Source organism: Canis lupus, chromosome 11 (genome assembly GCF_003254725.2).
Source record: "Canis lupus dingo isolate Sandy chromosome 11, ASM325472v2, whole genome shotgun sequence".
Lineage (NCBI taxonomy): Eukaryota > Metazoa > Chordata > Mammalia > Carnivora > Canidae > Canis > Canis lupus.
In genome coordinates, this window is record NC_064253.1 from 23,190,234 (window position 1) to 23,208,751 (window position 18,518).

The window sequence follows — 18,518 nt, forward strand, 5'->3', positions numbered from 1 at the left end:
CTTTGAATTCTACTTTATTACATTACCTTGGGGGAAAATGAACACTAGGTTAAAATTAATACTGATCATTTTATAAAGATACTGAAATTGTTAATTGATTAATATGCTACTGAGATTTGAAAAAAGTAAATTTTGCCGAGTGTTTTGGGGAGGGAATCCGCATGTACTGACCTACTACTCTGTATCTGGAACCATCCTACAGATCCTTTGCAGGAGTGATCTTACAATTTAATTAGTAACACAGCTAAAACTCTTTAGTACTTATGGATTACCTTTAGGGTGAAGCTATATCCTCAAAATGACCTATGGAACCCTCCGTGGTCTGACGTCTCCCTGCTTTTTTTGCCATCATTACTCCCCTAGCTTCCCCTTGGCTTTCTGCTCCATTCACTTGTAGTTCCTTAAAGACTGCCGTGTGCCCTCTACTCAGAGTATATGATGATATCTTATTTCTACTTTGATTGCTGTCTTTGCACCGTCAGATCTTTCCTTTAGCTATCATTTCCTCATGGAAGCCTCTGACTCTCAGCACTCTGTGACTCCCACTTACTTGTAGCACTTAACACTATCATAATTTGCCGTTTACTTATATGATTATTCTCTGCTAATTCCACTGAATGGTGAGCTTAATCAGTGCAAGATCACTGTCAGGTTTTGCTCACTGTTGTATCCCCAGCATCTAGCATATTTAGCAAATAGTAGACACTCAATAAGTTTTATTTAGGTACTCTCATTCCCAGAATTGTTCCTTTAACATTTTTCCTCAATATCTTAATTTTCTTTCTAAGAAAGCAATTATGCTAAAAAATAAAGTTTATTATTTTCAGTTTTGAACATTTTTTAATCAGGAAAAAACTTTGAATATTCTCACCTGTTAAAGAAAGAATACCTTGTGGTTTATAAGTGGTAATTTTTAAAAAGAGCATATTTTATATCCCTTTTTCAGAGAATGTACTTATGCAAGCACTGTACCACATCCATCCTCATGGTGAGCTCTGTAAGAACGCACATCTTCCCTTCTTCTCCTTTGTGTTTGAGACTCTCAGACCAGTGTGTGGCATATTAGTATACCCTCAATAAATGTGAGTGGAACTGATGTACTGGTTAAAAAATCAGTTTCTTAGAGACAGTTGTTACTATTGCATATCATGTCATTTATACCTGAAGATTTCAGGAGAATATGGAAGCAACATAATAAGGGTACTCAAGGTCTGGGCAGGATAACACAACAAACATAAAGGAAATGGGATAACCGAGATGGAGAGTCCAGCTGGTTGGAGGTCAGAGCGATGGTGGAGATACTGAAGAGGTGAACCTCCAGTCTCACTGGGTATTACTGTAACATGATGTATAGTGGAGGAGTAGGGTGGAAGTATATATATCTGAATGTTTAGGCGCTGGGATACCAGTAATGGTCTCACTAAAGAGCAAAACAGAGAAGAACTGAAGAAGATATCAGGTGGAGTTTCTCCCTGTTACCTGCTAGCACAGAGCGATAATAAGTACCAGTGGCCTCCTGAACATCGAAGGACAATTTGCTGCTCTAAATGTTGGCCTTTAGTTGTGGGACCTAGTGAATGAAGCACTACAATAACTCAAAGGAAAATGCAGTAAAATTGATCAGCTCAGTTACATGACCCCAGTTGGCCTAACTTCCTGGGTTTATAAATTGAATAGCAAACATTTTGAGGATAGCCAAAATCAAGACATGAAAATACATAGTATTTTTGATGCTTTATCAAATGAAAATGTCTCCATTTACTTTGGAAGTCTCTGAAAAGTACTTTTTACTTAAGATGAAAGGATGCTAGATTAAAATGGCCACTTGTTCTTACATTAAATTGCTTTTCTGTGGAAAACTCAAAACATTTTATAAATAAAACTTAATTTTGTTTGCATGATTTACAGTCATCAAACCTAATACCTGATACAGTCTTTATATTTTGCAGTCACTTTCTAATGAAAAATAGGTTAGTACTGTCACCTCTCTGTCATTCGAACCTTAACAGCACTTTAAGCTGAACATTTTGACCCTCAAATCTAAAAAGAAAAGGAGGGCAGCCCCGGCGGCGCAGTGGTTTAGCGCCGCCTGCAGGCCGGGGTGTGATCCTGGAGACCCGGGACTGAGTCCCACATTGGGCTCCCTGCATGGAGCCGGCTTCTCCCTCTGCCTGTGTCTCTGCCAATCTCTCTCTCTCTCTCTCTCTCTCTCTCTCTCTCTCTCTCTCTCTCTCTCTGTGTGTGTCTCAATGAATGAATGAATGAATAAAAAATAAATAATAATAATTAAAATCTTTTAAAAAAATAAATAAAAAGAAAAAGAAAAGGAAATTAAAATTTTTAAAAAGCCCTCTGGAGAAATGCACCAGAGGGCGCTGCATTTTGGCTCTTTCTAAAAGCAGTCCCATTAGTCTGAAGTTTGTATTTCCATTCAACAGATATGAAAGTGCTTATGGGGTCCTAAAGCAGAAGGCAACGTTCTTGCTCTACCTTGGGGAAGTTCTCTGTTCCAGGTAACAAGTCTGGTTTTTAAAACAATCACTTAAGAAGGTTGATTATTGTTCAGACATTTTAGAGCTCCTTTCAAAATTGTCTTCACAGAACATGAAAGACTCCTAACTCTGGGAAACGAACTAGGGGTGGTGGAAGGGGAGGTGGGCCGGGAGTGGGGGTGACGGGCACTGAGGTGGGCACTTGACGGGATGAGCACTGGGTGTTATTCTATATGTTGACGAATTGAACACCAATAAAAAATAAATTTATAAAAGAAATAGAAAATATCAAGTGTTGACAAAGATGTAAAAAAAAATTGTCTTCAAAGTCTCTGTACTGTTTCCTATTTTGTGTTCTCAATGGGAGCATAGCCTTTGTCATAGAAAGCAAATTGAATTCTGGAAACAACAGAAAGCTATTTGGCAATAAGGTAGATGATCAAACCAGACAGTATTGGTTATAGTTTAAAAAAAAAACACTAAAAATTAAGTTTTAATTTGCTAGCCTTACATGAGATGTTATGATATGGTAGAGAATAATATATAATTGGTTATGAGAATATACCAGTTGTGTTGTAAAGACCCTGAACTGAGGTTATCATTAACTCTTTCTTCTTCCTGACCACCCACCTGCAAGTCTTGTTACGACTATAACATATATCATATATATCATAAATACTCATGAAATCACCTCCTAGCTGTGAAGTGATAACATTGACTTGAAAATAAATTTTTCTGTGTGGCTTCCCTTATTTATTACTTGCTTGATTTCCTTTTCCTATACATTTATCACATATCTGTGTGTTCATAAAAATTACATTTTGGTTTTAATTGTTTTGACTTTATAAAAAGAATCATACTGTATATAATCTTTAGGCTTTTTTTGTTTTACTCAAAATTATATTGCTATGACTTATCCATTTTATTATGTTTAGCTGAGGCTCATTTATTATAACCACTGTATACTATTCCATTCTGTGACTAAATCACATTTCATTTGTTCATATCAACTCTCGAGCATTTGAGTTGTTCTAGGGTTTGCCATGACAAAGAGCGATATCATGAACATTCTTATACATCTGTCCTAGCGTACAAATGCAGCTACTTCTCTAATAATAAAGCTCAGTTAATTATATTTTCCTCTAGCATATCTGTACTAAGAATAGAATCTTTCTCTAGAGTTTTCTACATTCCAAAAGGATTTAAGCAGAAACTCATGGTAAGTTTCCAGAATGATACATTCAACTTACTCATTTCTAACTAAAACCTAGGGAGCCAGTTATTTCTGCCTTTGAACAATTTGTATGGTCTTACTTCCCCGTATTACCTGTTGTCAATGTAACTAGGAAAGAATAATCTAGATTTAAAATGATGTGTAGACATAAGTGGCTGTGGTGTGCATTTGGCTAGATGAGTCTGAGTTTCCATGAGATACTTGGTTTCATGAGATACTTCAGTTTAAGACAGATCCTCTTTCTGATCCTAGTACTTCCTGTAATGCAGTCTTACTGAAATGGAGACTACTGATGTATCTTCTTGAACTGTCATCATTTATAATTTAGAAAATGTTCTGCTCATATAGTGTGGGGAAGTATGGATGTGAAGACCAGCAAATTCTCTTATCCATGCAAACAACTCACCGTTTGACCAGTTTGACAAACCTGAGGATGTTGCTGAAACTCTTCCTTACCTGTACTCAACGTTTAACTCGTTTTTTCACTTCATATTTATAAAGTATGTATATGTGTCTAGCATGGAACAACACTATATTCTTGTACCAGGAAAACAGCTTCAAGCTTTTTCTTATTTTCAGGCAGAAAGGTAGCTAGTTTTAGAAGTGTCAAAAATGCAGTCCAGAGAGGCTGGAGTTCCTATTTTTTTATCCTATGTATTGAGGACTGAGAAACTTTAAAAAGCAAAGAAGTAAAACCTGTCAGATCCCATAAATGACAGAAAAATCAGAGAACCCTCAGAAATTAGTTGACAATCAAACATCCAAGTGACAATGAGTTGAAATAAAAATTCTATTTTCTTTCTTGCATTCATCATGTTTTTATTTGGACGTAAATTTATTGAAGGTAGGATATGCATCCAGATTTTTAAGAAGATGATTTTTAACTTGAAACATCTGGTCGTTTGTCTTCTACTTAGAGGTACATAGTAGGATCGCTCAAGTCACAGTTCTCAATGTGTATGTGGGACTGTATGCCAGGATAGACTTTCTGCAAGGGCAATAGAGTTCCCAGTTTTTCTCCCTTCTTGATAGAACCTTTATATTTAACAGGCTTAATGTAGAACATTTTAATACAGAAACCTAAAAGAAAGGAAATTAAATTAGTTATTTTCTGGGTTTCAGTAGCCTTGAATCAGAAATTCAAAAAAATAACAGAAATGGAAGAGAAGACAAAAAGAACTGAGACCTGATTGAACTCAGTAAGGGAATAGAGGAAGATGAAAAATCATATCAGAAATGAAGACTAAAACTGCAAGGTGCCCAAGGGAGAATAGATTCAAATGAACATTTAATGAAGGCATTGAGAAACAGCAGAAAAACACCAGGTTGCTGAGAAAATTGACACTATTAACATATTTTGTTCTCAGAATAATTTCAATGCCAAGACCTATTCTAATAAAATAATTAGACTTTAAAGACAAAGAGAAATGGTCATAATTGGCACACGAATGCAAATCTTACTAACACTAGAAGGGAAAAAAAGTAAAAACAAAAACCCACCAAATAGAGAAGTAGAGTTAATTTAGTACTATATTTATGACAATGTTGGGACCACATACATGAGGCATATCTATAAATCTTAAATCATCTGTTTATTTTTTTAAAAAAATTTTTAAATACTTTATTTATTCATAGAGACACAGCTAGAGAGAAAGAGGCAGAGACACAGGCAGAAGGAGAAGCAGGTACCATGCAGGGAGCCTGACGTGGGGCTCGATCCCGGGTCCCCAGGATCACGCCCCGAGCTGCAGGCAGCGCTAAACCGCTGCACCACTGGGGCTGCCCTTAAATCATCTGTTTAAAAAAAAATTCCTACTGGCTTGAAAAGCAAAAACCAATTCTATGCCATATTCAGTAAAACAATGCAAGGGACACCCAGGTGGCCCAGTCAGTTAAGCATCTGATTTATTTAGCTCAGGTCATGATCTCAGGGTCCTGGGACCAAGCCCTGCGTTGGGCTCCCTGCTCAGCAAAGAATCTGCTTCTCCCTCTCCCTCTGCTCCTCCCCTGTTTGTGTGCTCCGTCACTCTCTCAAATAAATAAAATCTTTTTTTAAAAAGGTGAAAAATTAAGGGCTGGACCAAGATTTGTCAAGCAAATGGAAATAAGGGAAGCAAGGGTTATGAATCTGTTATCAGAGAGTAGAACTGAGGCCAAAAATCACTGAAACAAGACAAAGGAGGGCAATGTATCCTGCTAAATACAAGGAAGATACAGCAGTTGTAACCATCCATGCACCAAATAACACAGAAACCATGTATATAAAGACTACCTGAGATACAGGGAGAAATAGAAACTCACTAGTAATAGAAGATTTTAACAGACATCAGTGAAAACAGGTCACGTGGACAGAAAATATATGAAACGCCTTAGAATTGCACTGTCCACCATGGTAGCCACCAGTCACATGTCAGCACTTGAAATGTAGGTAATCTTTTTTCTTTTAAATGATTTTATTTATTTATTCATGAGAGAGAGGCAGAGGGAGAAGCAGGCTCCCTGCAGGGAGGCCTATGTGGGACTCGATCCCGGGAATCCAGGATAATGCCTTGAGCCAAAGGCAACTGCTGAGCCACCCAGGCATCCCCCAAATGTAGCTAATCTGAATTAGACTTACTTTAAGTATATGATACATGCTGGATTTTGAAGATAGTACCAAAAAAGTAAAATATTAGTAATTTTATGTTGCATTTTGAAATAATAATAGATAAAATACATTTTTAAAGATTTTATTTATTTATTCATAGAGACACAGAGACACAGAGAGAGAGAGAGAGAGGCAGAGATACAGGCAGAGGGAGAAACTGGCTCCACGCAGAGAGCCTGACGTGGGACTCGATCATGGGTCTCCAGGATCACGCCCTGGGCTGCAGGCTGCGCCAAACCGCTGAGCTACCGGGCTGCCCGATAAAATACATTATTAAAATTAATTTTCCCTGTTTTTTAAAATGTTCTTAGTATAACTACTAGAAAATTCTAAATTACATATGTGGCTTTTATTCCTATTGGGCAGTCCTATACTAAAAATCTAAACCAAAAAAAATTTTTTTTCTAAACAAAATCAATACAGTATTTCTGGGATCCCTGGGTGGCTCAGCGGTTTCGCGCCTGCCTTTGGCCTAGGGCGCGATCCTGGAGACCCGGGATCGAGTCCCGCGTCGGGTTCCCGGCATGGAGCCTGCTTCTCCCTCTGCCTGTGTCTCTGCCTCTCTCTCTCTCTCTCTATCATAAATAAATAAAAATAAATTAAAAAATAAAGCTACTAACTTAAAAAAATACAGTATGTCTAATGTATATGTTAAACACAACATGTGCATAGCCTCAACACTGAAACCAGTATAACACCTACTAATATAACAGTGCAGGAAGACCAAAATAAATGCAGGATATAACATGTTTATTCATTGGAAGACTCATTACTTTTAATATATCAGTCCCTTTTTTTTTAAGATTTTATTTATTTATTCATGAGAGACAGAGGCAGAGACATAGGCGGAAGGAGAAGCAGGCTCCATGCAGGAAGCCCGATGTGGGACTCGATCCCAGGACCCCAAGATCACGCCCTGGGCTGAAGGCAGACGCTCAATCGCTGAGCCAGCCAAGTGTCCCTGATATCAGTTCTTCTTGATCTTGATTTGATCTATATAACCAGTACAAAACCAACCAAAGTCCCAACAGAATTTTTGGTGGAAATCGATAAACTGATTCTATTATGTATCTGGAAATGCATATGAACAAGAATTCTCAAGGCAGTCTGAAAGAAGGACAAAAGTTGAAAGATTTATACTAGCAGATATCAAGATGTATTTTAAAGCTACAGCATATTTTTGCAAGATTGACACACTGACCAATGAAACAGAAAGACCAGAAACAGATGTATGTATATTCTGACCATGATTTATGGCAAAAGATACTATGCTGCAATACAGTAGGGGAGGTAATGGTACTGAATCAGTTAGTTACCAATATGAGAAAAAAGATCTTGATCCCTATCTCATTCCTTACCAATCCCAAAGGGATCATAAACCTAAATATGAAAGATGAAACAACAAATTTTACAGATGAGAACAGTATTTTTATGACATTAGGGTGAACAATGGATCTTAAGGAAAAAATGTGTTAACAGTAAAGGAAAATATTAAATTGGACTGCACTAAAAAGAATTTTTTTTTATTAAAAGAAAGCATACAGAAAGTAAAAGGTAGCCCATGAAGTGGGAGAAGATATTTACAACACACAGATCTAACAGAGGACTCATATGTACAATATATAAAAAATATATAATAAGAAAAAGAAAATACAGGGCAAAATACTTGAATGGCACCTCACAGCAGATAATATCCATGTTATCAATAAATATGAAAAGGTACTCAGTTGTATTAGCCATCAGGGAAATGCAAATGTAAGACAATGAGATACGACTATGTACTTATCAAAATGGTTGACATGATAAAGGTAGATAGATAGCACCAAGTACTGTGACTGGAGCAACTGGAACTTTCATCTACTCCTGGTAGGCATGTAATTGGAAGTACTACTCTGGGAAACTGGCGGTGGCTGCTAAAGTTGAAGGGGAACATACACCAAGTGACCCAGCGCTCCCACTCCTACAGCATTCCCGAACTGGGAAAATTGCTGCAGAGTGGATTTGTGGACACACTGGGATCACTGTCAGATGGACCCTGATGAAAAGCTACGTTGATCACTGGACCCTAGAAGCCTGTAGTCCAACTGGTTGACCACAGCGGACTTTTGGGTGTCTAGAATTAGTGTCATTTTTGACTGGGTGTCCAGTAACCTCTGAGAAGCCCAATTATTTTGTCTTCCCCAATGTACAGCCATCTAGCTAAATGGCTGCAGGTCCCTTTGAGGATAGCTGGAAGTAAGGTTTATGGTAGAAATTTTTGGCCATGTGACAGAGCCCTTCCTCAAAGGGACTCAGTCCCGTTTTCTTTCAAGGAGCTCTGGGATTGTGAACTGGCTCAAGTCTGGGAGGCCGGGGGAGGTTTTGTGACCCACTCTTGTGATGATTGAAGTCACAATTTTGTTCATCAGTGTTCCTGTTTATACAAATAAGGCTTTAGTGGGCTGCCCATTTGTTCAGCTCTCAGGTCACTGTGATTAACTAGACAATGCCCCAGATCTCTGTGCTTCAGATGGTTCTGATTACCACTTCAGCTCTGCTGCCTGTTGGGTAACCATGCCAACCTTGGCCTTGCCTACTAAGTGGACGCTGTCCGGTGGCAGCAGTTTCCCTTGTCATTTTGGGCCTCCAGAGAACAGCCACCAACCATAGAGCTCTTTGAGGATGCGAGGTCCTTCACAAAGTGTTTCTCACAGCTGGGGTGAGGGGAGTGTCCTCCGGGACCACTCCCACAGGAATGCACATTTATGTTCATTACAAACATGTGCAGGGAAAGTTCATAGTATTTTCATCATTGCCTAGGCCCGGATGCGACTGAGATGTCCATCTAGGGAAAGATGATTACAGAAATGAAGATGTATGTGTACAAAGGAACAGCCTACATCATTGAGACCAAAACTGCATGCAAAGCAAATCTTGTAAACATTATGCAGAGAGAAGCCCCACAAAAAGACTGCATACTGTTTAATTCTGTTTATGTCATTTCCCAAGTCAAGTGAAACTAGTGTATGGTGGGATGGTGATTATTGTTGCTGGGAAGAATGAGTATAGGTAGTACAGGAGGGTCTCTGGGATGCTGTTGAATGTTTTTTTTCTTGATTCGGGGGCTCGTTACACAAGTGTATTCACTTTGTGAAAGTTTAAGAGCTGTATTCTTATGCTTTGTACACTTGCCTGTGTGAATATTTTACCTCAATGGATTAAGAAAAAATAAAAATAAAAAACAATAAACAACAAGCCCAACACCTGGAGTACTAGATGACCCAGCTTTACCTAGAACATACAGGCCTTTGAAAATATTTTTCCAGTTACCTTTTGCAGAAATGCTAACATCCTGAACTGTGGGATTTTGGTAAATGAAAGTATCTATTTATTATAGTAAATACTGTTGACAGTGATTTTGTTTTTAGACTGTTAGGCAAAACCGCATGGGCCACAAGAATAAAGTCCTTCAGTCAGTTGTGGGGTTAGGTAGAGAGTGTGCATCAAGCAGATGATTTCAGAGGAAGAGGTGGAACATCTTTGAAAACCCATTAGCTGTTTTAGTTTGGTATCCTATGTCCTTTCTAGCCTAGATGCTATCATTGTAGAGGAAGTATGAAACTTTGGTGTACGGCAAATGCATTAAATAAATAAGCATCAAACATTTTCCAGTATGTGTCCCAGGTGTGTACAACACCTCTTACCTCTTCCAGATATCCGAACACCATTATTAATGGCATTTTTGTTTTTATAAGGCTTCTCCTGGCCCACAATCATTCCGGTGAAAGGTGCATACACAGTAGATCCATCAGAACACAAGACATCCACACCCTGGTGAAGCCTGTGATTTCTAGAATGTAAATAGGAATGAACAGACTGAGGAACTGTCCTGGGAACTTTATTTCTCAGAAATGTGGTGTTGGACCATTGTTCCCAGACTAGGATGTCAAACCACGAAACTACTAGAACTTGTTGGGATGTCCTGAGTTTCCTTACTCTTCTTTATCTCAATTTTAACTTCCCTCCGTGCAGGTAGTAATAACCATATTGTAAAGATTAAAACATTTAAGATAGTATTTGGTATATAGAGAGGCTTTAAGAACTTAGTAACTATCATATGGCATTTTGGGGAAATGAGACAATCTATGTAAGCATATTTTATAGATATATGAATCTTGATCCCTTCAAGACAGCTTATCTTGGGATAAGCAGGGAATCTTCTCATAAAAGGATCACATTACTTTCATTTTTGTCTCAGTAATTCAGAAGTCATTATAAACGATTAAGAACCTGTCAAGAGTAAACGATTGGGGAACCTGGGTGGCTCAGTCAATTAAGTATCCAACTCTTGGTTTTGGTTCAGGTCATGATCTCAGTGTTGTGGGATTGAGCCCTGTGTCGGGCTCTGCTCTCAGCATGGAGTTTGCTTGGGATTCTCTCTCCCTCTGTCCTTCCCCTTTCTCTCTCTCCCTGTCTTTCTCTCTCTCTCAAATAAATAAATCTCTTAAAAAATAATTTACTATATCATATTTTAATACAATGAGTAATAAGTCCTGAGTTATTAAAGTGAATGGAACACAAACATTAAATGATCCCAGCTTATGAGATTTGTCTCTGACAACCCTCCCTGTTGTCTTTATGCTTGCTCTTACCAGCCTCTTCTCCTTTCTAATTAATAGGCTAGTGCCTGAAAAATTAGATTGATGATAATTGTTAGAATTATGTGTAAAGCAACACTGAGCAGGTTCCAAGTGAAGAGCCAATAACTTATTGTATAAGTCAAGGGCATAAACTTTAAGGTATGAACTAATTGAGCCTGAATTCTGGGAATTCAGAGGCCACTTTTCCATATTTCCTATCACAACCTTGTTCCAGGTATTTGAGATTGCTTTGTAAGTAGTATCGGTTTAAGTGAGAATTCTAGTATAATTAGGATGCAGGCCAATTATGCAATTGGACACATGGCTATTTCATCAGAGAGTGGCACCCCCAAGGTGGTGCTGTACATTACTGAAAATTCACGAATGTATCCCTTATTGTCTGAAAGAAATTGCCTGTTGAGGCCGCCTCTGATGTTGAACTCCTACATCCTGGGTTGGTAACACTACAATATGATGGGAGGAGGAGCCAAAAACCTAAATCTTAGTGCAGCCATCACCACCTCCAGCTGTGTTTGGCAAGTCCCTTAACCTTTTGATACCTCAGTTCAAGTTCGTCTATAAAATGGTATAGTAATGTTGATTTTTATCTTGGAAAAACCAACAGGATACCATTGAGACGGAAAACACACCCCCCCCCCCTTTATTACATGCTATTTTCCCAATTCAGAGCCCGTACTTGAAGCAGAGGCCTTGGAAGCTGCTCTAGAAAGACACTAGTACAGCTGCATTAATCTCTGAATCCTGCTGTCAGAGGGAGATGATTATGAGTGCTTGAGACAAGGACAGAAAGCAAAGAGGTTAAGAACCATAATAATTTATGGGTGTTTTTGTGAAACTCCGTACCTTTGGGCAGTGTACTGGCCACAACCGTGGCTGTCACATGTCCTGATCTCATTGGAAGACCTGCCAGCACAGATATTAGCCCATGGTCCAGCCAGTGCTAAAAAAGAGAAACATGAGAAGCAAATTTTCTCACTTCATTTATTTCCAGTCTCTGTTTACCTTTTATGTCTCTCAGTAGATTCAAAAGTTCTGTTTTCACTATTGTTTTTCTCTAACTTTCTGTGGGTTATGGGCAGGTTTTCCTTTAACTCATGATTCAGATGTAAAATTAGCTTTTCCCCTGGCCATAAAAATGTGTTTTATTACACACAGAGTATTTGCAAAAGTGTTTATTTATAAGCATTAATCTCCATCACTACAGTTTGTTTCAGATTATTGACTAATAAATGGCATACATTGTGCTTTTCAGATTTTCTTTGCTTATTACTTGGGACCATTATGTTTAAGTTAAGCCAATATGAACAGCATAGCTCAAAGAAACAATTATAGAAATTCCAAAGTAACTTTGAAATGTTCCTTTATTATTAGTCCTGCTAATCAAATCCAAGAAAATGTTTGAAGAAGAAACAGATTCTGAACTAGCAAAATGTATTTAGCACTAAAATAAATCTTTTTCATATTTGCAAAAATAGAAGCGAGAAATTCCTAGAAATAAGAACATGTCTATCCAATTTAGCCTAGAGAGAGAAGATAAAGGAAGGAAGGGAGTAGAAATAATTATATGAAAAATTATATAGCAGTAAAGTATGGAGGAGGGGCTGGCTCAGTGCATTTTGTGTATACTTGTTTTAGGTACATCTTCTCTGTAGGTAGCAGTAGATAAATACTTAATTGAATTAAATTTCCCGGATTTCCAATGTTAACATTCACAGAGAGATGCAGTTAACAAACTCATCCTTTTATTTTGAAATACACTAACAAAACAGAAGCAAAAACAAGACCAGTTAATTTGATTATTGATTTTATTTAAAGATATTTTACTATTCATTAATAAGTGCTATGAGAGGAGCTACAGAATATGGCCACTTAAGTATATTCTTTTTTTTTTTGTATATTTTTTATTGGAGTTCGATTTGCCAATATAGTATAATACCCAGTACTCATCCAAATATACTTTTTTAGAAGATGAGTTTCACATTATATGGTCTCGTTCATTTGGGGAATTTAAAAAATAGTGACAGGGAATAAAGGGGAAAGGAGAGAAAATGAGTGGGAAATATCAGAGAGGGAGACAGAACATGAGAGACTTGTAACTCTGGGAAACGAACAAGGGGTGGTGGAAGGGGAGGTGGGCCGGGGATTAGGGTGACTGGGTGAGGGGCACTGAGGGGGGCAGTTGATGGGATGAGCACTGGGTGTTATGCTATATGTTGGCAAATTGAACTCCAATAAAAAATATACAAAATAAAAAAAGAAAAAGAAAAGAAAGTGAAAAGACAAAAAAAGAAGATGGGTTTCAAATGTCTTATACTTTCAAGACAATATATTGATTGAAATATAATACCATCACTTTGGTACTAATATTTATCACTGGGGATTGAGGCAAATGTTAGACTATTTATTTATTTATTTATTTATTTATTTATTTATTTATTTATTTATTTATTTATGTTAGACAATTTATTAACGTATGCATCTTCCTCTCCTGCTACGACTCTTAAGGGAGTGCTCCCCTTGTCCTAATCCATACCAGTTGCTGTTATCAGGAATTCTCGAAATCAAATTCTGACACAAACTTTATTTTCCAATTATGTTTCAGTTAAATCCTAGACCAATTAAATCCTAGACCAATCCTGTCCAATTAAATTGACAGACTTCCCTTAAAGTCCTCCATTCTACTTTTATGTTTCCCTCACTAAAGAATCATAACATTCAGGTGGAAATCATGGAGAACCCCGACCATGTAGTCTTCCTAGCCCACTTTCAATAATCAACTACATAAGTATCTGTTGTGATTGTGATATTAATAACTTTTAAATCTTTTATTAAAATTTGCTTTTTAAAATTAGCCAAGATTTTAAAATTGTTTTTGACTTACCAGTCGAAATCAAGACAGCACAAAGAAAGACTCCTGTGGAAAACATTTGGCTTTTGCTTTCTTTAGGATGTTTCTTCCTCTGGTAATTTGAATTGCCCCCTCACTCTTTGAAAAAGAGCCAGGTTTGAATTATTTAGCCTTAGGATCTTGCATCTCTCATTTCTTTAATTTAGTGATACACAAAAAATACGAGAATGAAGCAAGTCAAAGTTGAATATTGGGTTCACGTGTAGGACTTTTGTAAAAGTGATCTGAAGGAGAAAGTAATTTTATTGGAAATGCTGACTAAATATTAACAGAAAATGATAAGACTGGGTGACTGTCTTCTGGGCTGTGGCTTCATGAATGGCTGTGTACATAGGAAAAGTATAAAAATATGCACAAATTAACTTTAGGATAGTAGGTACCTTTGAAGAGAGAGGGAAATAGAATTATAGAGAGGCGTACAGAGTGCTAAACTCCAAAGTATTCATATTTTGAAATTCAATATTTAATATTTAAAATATTTAAATATTAAATTATTTCAATATTTAAAATTCAATATTCAATTTAAGATTCAATATTCATATTCATAAAAAATACGAGAAGCAAACGTGTAAAAGTATTAATTTGTTAATTATCAGAGGTAGATACATAGCTATTATATTAATATATGTGTTTTTCTGTATATTTGAACATGTGTTAACACCTCCTTCTTGTTATGTTTAATGCTATATGAAGCCCTGGGATTTTCTGTGGAAACATCCCCATTTAAATAATTTGTTGGGAGCCGTGGGAGACTGAGATTGATTGTGCTTCCAGTTCTTTTCTCCCTGCATCCACACCCTCCCCGGGTCTCTGTGGAGGCAGAGGTGCTTTGCCAACCTTTGGTGTGTGCTTCAGCTATATGACCTGCCCTGACCAATCAGATGAGACACAAGTGATAGTTCATGAGTAGAGCTCTCAGAATTATTGAGCACAAGAAACTCCATTGTGTTTATGGAAATATTACGGGAGTGAAAGCAAATATAAGCCAGCTAACCGAACATACGTGCTGCAAGAGGCTGCCTGATGTCCATTTTGAAGTGGTAGCCTGGGGCCGGAAGGCACCTTCACTGTTTCTTGTGTATTCTCAGTGACTGTAAGGTGATGGCCACATGTGAGAGGTCTCTCGATTAGAAACTCTGACCTGTTAATAGACAACTCTGAGTGAGACCTTTATCTTCTTTGAGCTGTACGTCCTCACAAGGAAATGTATGTGGAATATGGTTACTTGTTGGGCTACAGTTACTGAAGGGTGTTTAACATTTGCAAGATAAGGTCAACTATGAGCATTAAGTTGACCTCTTGTGTCTCCCCCATGCCTCATGCCCAGGCCATTTTACTTTTTGATTTTTTTTCTTAAAGATTTTATTTATTTGTTCATGAGAGACAGAGAGAGGTAAAGATGCAAGGAGAGGGAGAAGCAGGCTCCATGCAGGGAGTCCGATGTGGAACTCCGTCCTAGGACCCCGGAATCATGCTCTGAGCTGAAGACACTCAATCACTGAGCCACCCAGGCATTCCCCATTTTATTTTTATTAGCACTTTCACCAAAGGTAGAGGGGCCAGGAGTAAGGGGAGAAATTCAAACTGTCTGTAATTCAAGTTTGAGGGCAAGCATACTAAAAACTACTTCCTATATCAAGATAACTACAAGTTACTTGCCTTTTTTTTTTTAAGATTTTATTTATTCATGAGAGACACACAGAGAGAGGCAGAGACACAGGCAGAGGCAGAAGCAGTCTCCCTGCAGGGAGCACAATGCAGGACTCGATCCCAGGACCCCGGGGTCATGGCCTGAGTGGAAGGCAGACACTCAACCACTGAGCCCCCAGGTGCCCCTACTTTTTTCCTCTTTCAACACATTGTTCTCCTCTCCTGTTAGAAAAGTTTGACATAAAATAATGTGAAAGCTCACGCACTTGCAAGGCTTGATATTTCTTCTTGTCTCCACCCTGTATCTCTGTATCTCTGTAACTGTTTCCTGCTTCCTTTGAGGTCGGTGGTGAGCTCACCCTGAAATGCCACAGTGAGACGACTGGCTGGATTCCAGGGGTTGGTAAACAAATGGGTTCTGATAAAAACCTCTGAGTCCTATACTTTGCTCCAATTAGCCAAAGAAAGCACTTGATTTTCTTCTTTAGGGCTAATTCTATCCTTTTGTTAATAATTTCTATGATTCTTAAGAAGTAGCTATATTTGTTCTTCTGATTATGCAAGGAATACATTCTTTTTTAAAATTTATATATTTATTTATTATTTATTTATTTATTTAATTTATGAGAGAGAGGGGGCTGGGGCAAGAGCGGAGGGGGAGGGACACCATGCTGAGCCCCGAGTCCCACAAGGGCCTTGATCCCACAAACCCAAGATCATGACCTGAGCTGAAATCAAGAGTCGTGTGCTTAACCGACTGAGCCACCCAGTCTCCCCAGTAATACATTTTTATGGCATAAATTACATTCCAAAGGAGTATGAAAATTTCCCACTAGCATTTTTTAGTATATGTGTTTCTCTTTTAAATTTTATCTTGCCTCTCTTGTTCAGGAAAATATCCCTGTCTTATTAAATGCTCTCTTCAGCTGAGTATAGCACTAAAAGTTAAATGCAAGAGAAGACTACAGATTTTAGTAGAACACTAAATTGTGGAAAAGTTGATATTTGGGGTATGTCTGAATACTTCTATTTGGGTAAGATTTACACGAAACCTTTTTGGTTTCCCTTAGCTATGGGAATAGTGGGTGAGAGGGTGAGGATACAGTTTCTCAGTAGTTTTGATCTTTGATTCCATCTGCAGTTTGGAGGCCTTTGTGAAAGGGATGAGGCCAGTGTGCTTTGCAGAGGGTTGTTGGCCTGGGTGACCTGACCAAACACACTGTGTTTCACTGGAACAAACCTACCTACAAACAGCATGCTGTGTTAAGCTGCTGATTGATTAAACAAATGCATTCAGAAACCTGAAATAAGTCCAAAAACTGCCCTGCTAAAGTCAGTCCTAGTCATGATTAGAATGAAGAGGCATTAAATACATGTTTTGGCTAGTAGAAGCCTTAGCTTCAGGGTGAGGCCCCATTTGGCGTCTTCCACCTGATTCAAGAGTGCTGAGCGAACATTTAAATCTGTTCTACCTTCTTCAACTCTGTTCTCCCCTCTCCTGCCATCCCCCACAAATCCTCCATGTAGACAGAGAACAGTGACAATGTAATTATGTGAAGTCAGTCACCACAGCGCGGGGAGGTGAAATTAGCAAGGGGATGGGACTTGATTTCAAAAATAACTATTTATTTATAAAGATTTTATTTATTTATTCATGAGAGACACAGAGGCAGAGACACAGGCAGAGGGAGAAGCAGGCTCCATGCAGGGAGCCCGATGTGGGACTCGATCCCGGGTCTCCAGGATCATGCCCTGGGCCGAAGGCAGCACTAAACTGCTAAGCCACCCAGGCTGCTCCAAAAATAACTTTAATGTGGAGAATGTTTCCTAAGTTTCCTAATGTATAGGGTGGTTGACTTATCCTTGGAAACAGGAACTTAGAGAAGCAGTTTCTAATAAGCCATTTACTTTTTCACTGATGGAGTAATGGAGGGGACAGGCTGTGGTCCTTACAATGTAGCATTAGATTTTATATATTTTAAATTGAGCTTTCCACTTTCAGTAGTATAGAACTTTATGAAATGTAGACATAGTACTTCAAGGTTAGAGGGATGTGGCCAGGAGGTTTTCTGGCTCAAGTCCCCTGAGGGAACATCTATGTCAGAGTGGCAACTATGCAGTATAGTTAACATTACTTTCCTGCCTGCGTCCAAGGTGGACAAACACCACCTATCAGGCACGATTGTCAAACTCTACTCAGACATGCCCTCATGATCTTGCTCATCACATAATCTTTCCCACCTGTCAAATTATTAAAATAAGCATCTGGATTAAAACCACTTGTCATTCTTGATTTAGGTGATTTACCTTAATACATTGTTTGGCTCTTATTTCTTAGTATCCCAGACTCTGGTGCGGGACAAGTGATTCAAGTTCATCAAGTTACTAGAAGTTAAATAAATGAACCCAAAGGTAGGTAGGTAGGTAGATAGATAAGTAGGTATGATTTTCACTGGAGGCGATTTCTCCCTACCAATAGGATGTGCTCCCTTCTTGACATTAGAACCTTTAAGAAAGTGGTTTAATGAATATAGAATGAAAGCAATAAGCGATAAAGAATTTTAAAGGCTTTTCTGACCATGTGAAATCTTTTTTTTTTTTTTCTCTTGATTACATGGATTAGAAAATGTTTCCCTTTTGGGTGACACCAAATGGGGCCATGAACCTCTGTCTCATTGATTCCCTTTCTGGCATCCTGGGCCCATGTTTTTCAACTGGGAGTACCTGGAGGTAGGCCAGGTAACACAAAAGTGGTGACACTTGGTATCAGGTGTTTTTTTAGGATTTGGGAATGAGGCAAGAGGAATAAATACTGTATGTAGTAAATGTGTATGTTTTTTATATCTGCTAACATATGAAATCTTTTTATTTTTTTTTGAAATCTTTTTAAAATTAATATTTAATTTACATATTATAAAATTTATCCTTTTAAAGTAGTTCAGTAGTT

At 38.1% G+C, this 18,518-nt stretch overlaps 1 protein-coding gene across 1 annotated transcript; it reads right to left on the reverse strand.

Annotated features, from left to right (window-relative positions):
* Positions 1 to 4,492: 4,492 nt before the first annotated feature.
* LECT2 (leukocyte cell derived chemotaxin 2) lies at positions 4,493 to 14,148 on the reverse strand. The gene is made up of 4 exons (XM_025433088.3): positions 13,895 to 14,148; positions 11,857 to 11,953; positions 10,057 to 10,202; positions 4,493 to 4,806 (listed from the first exon to the last, which is right to left on the reverse strand). Exons 1-4 carry the CDS (start codon positions 13,938 to 13,940, stop codon positions 4,640 to 4,642), a joined length of 456 nt encoding a protein of 151 aa, XP_025288873.1. The 5' UTR covers positions 13,941 to 14,148; the 3' UTR covers positions 4,493 to 4,639.
* Positions 14,149 to 18,518: the final 4,370 nt, after the last annotated feature.

What these genes read in the sequence shown, in the direction of transcription:
- LECT2 (XM_025433088.3), bottom strand. Translation starts at nt 13,940, where the DNA reads ATGTTTTCCACAGGAGTCTTTCTTTGTGCTGTCTTGATTTCGACTG. An exon ending in TGCTGTCTTGATTTCGACTG is followed by an intron (nt 11,954 to 13,894) that starts GTAAGTCAAAAA and finishes TCTCTTTTTTAG; the next exon opens with CACTGGCTGGACCATGGGCT. An exon ending in GGCCAGTACACTGCCCAAAG is followed by an intron (nt 10,203 to 11,856) that starts GTACGGAGTTTC and finishes TTTACATTCTAG; the next exon opens with AAATCACAGGCTTCACCAGG.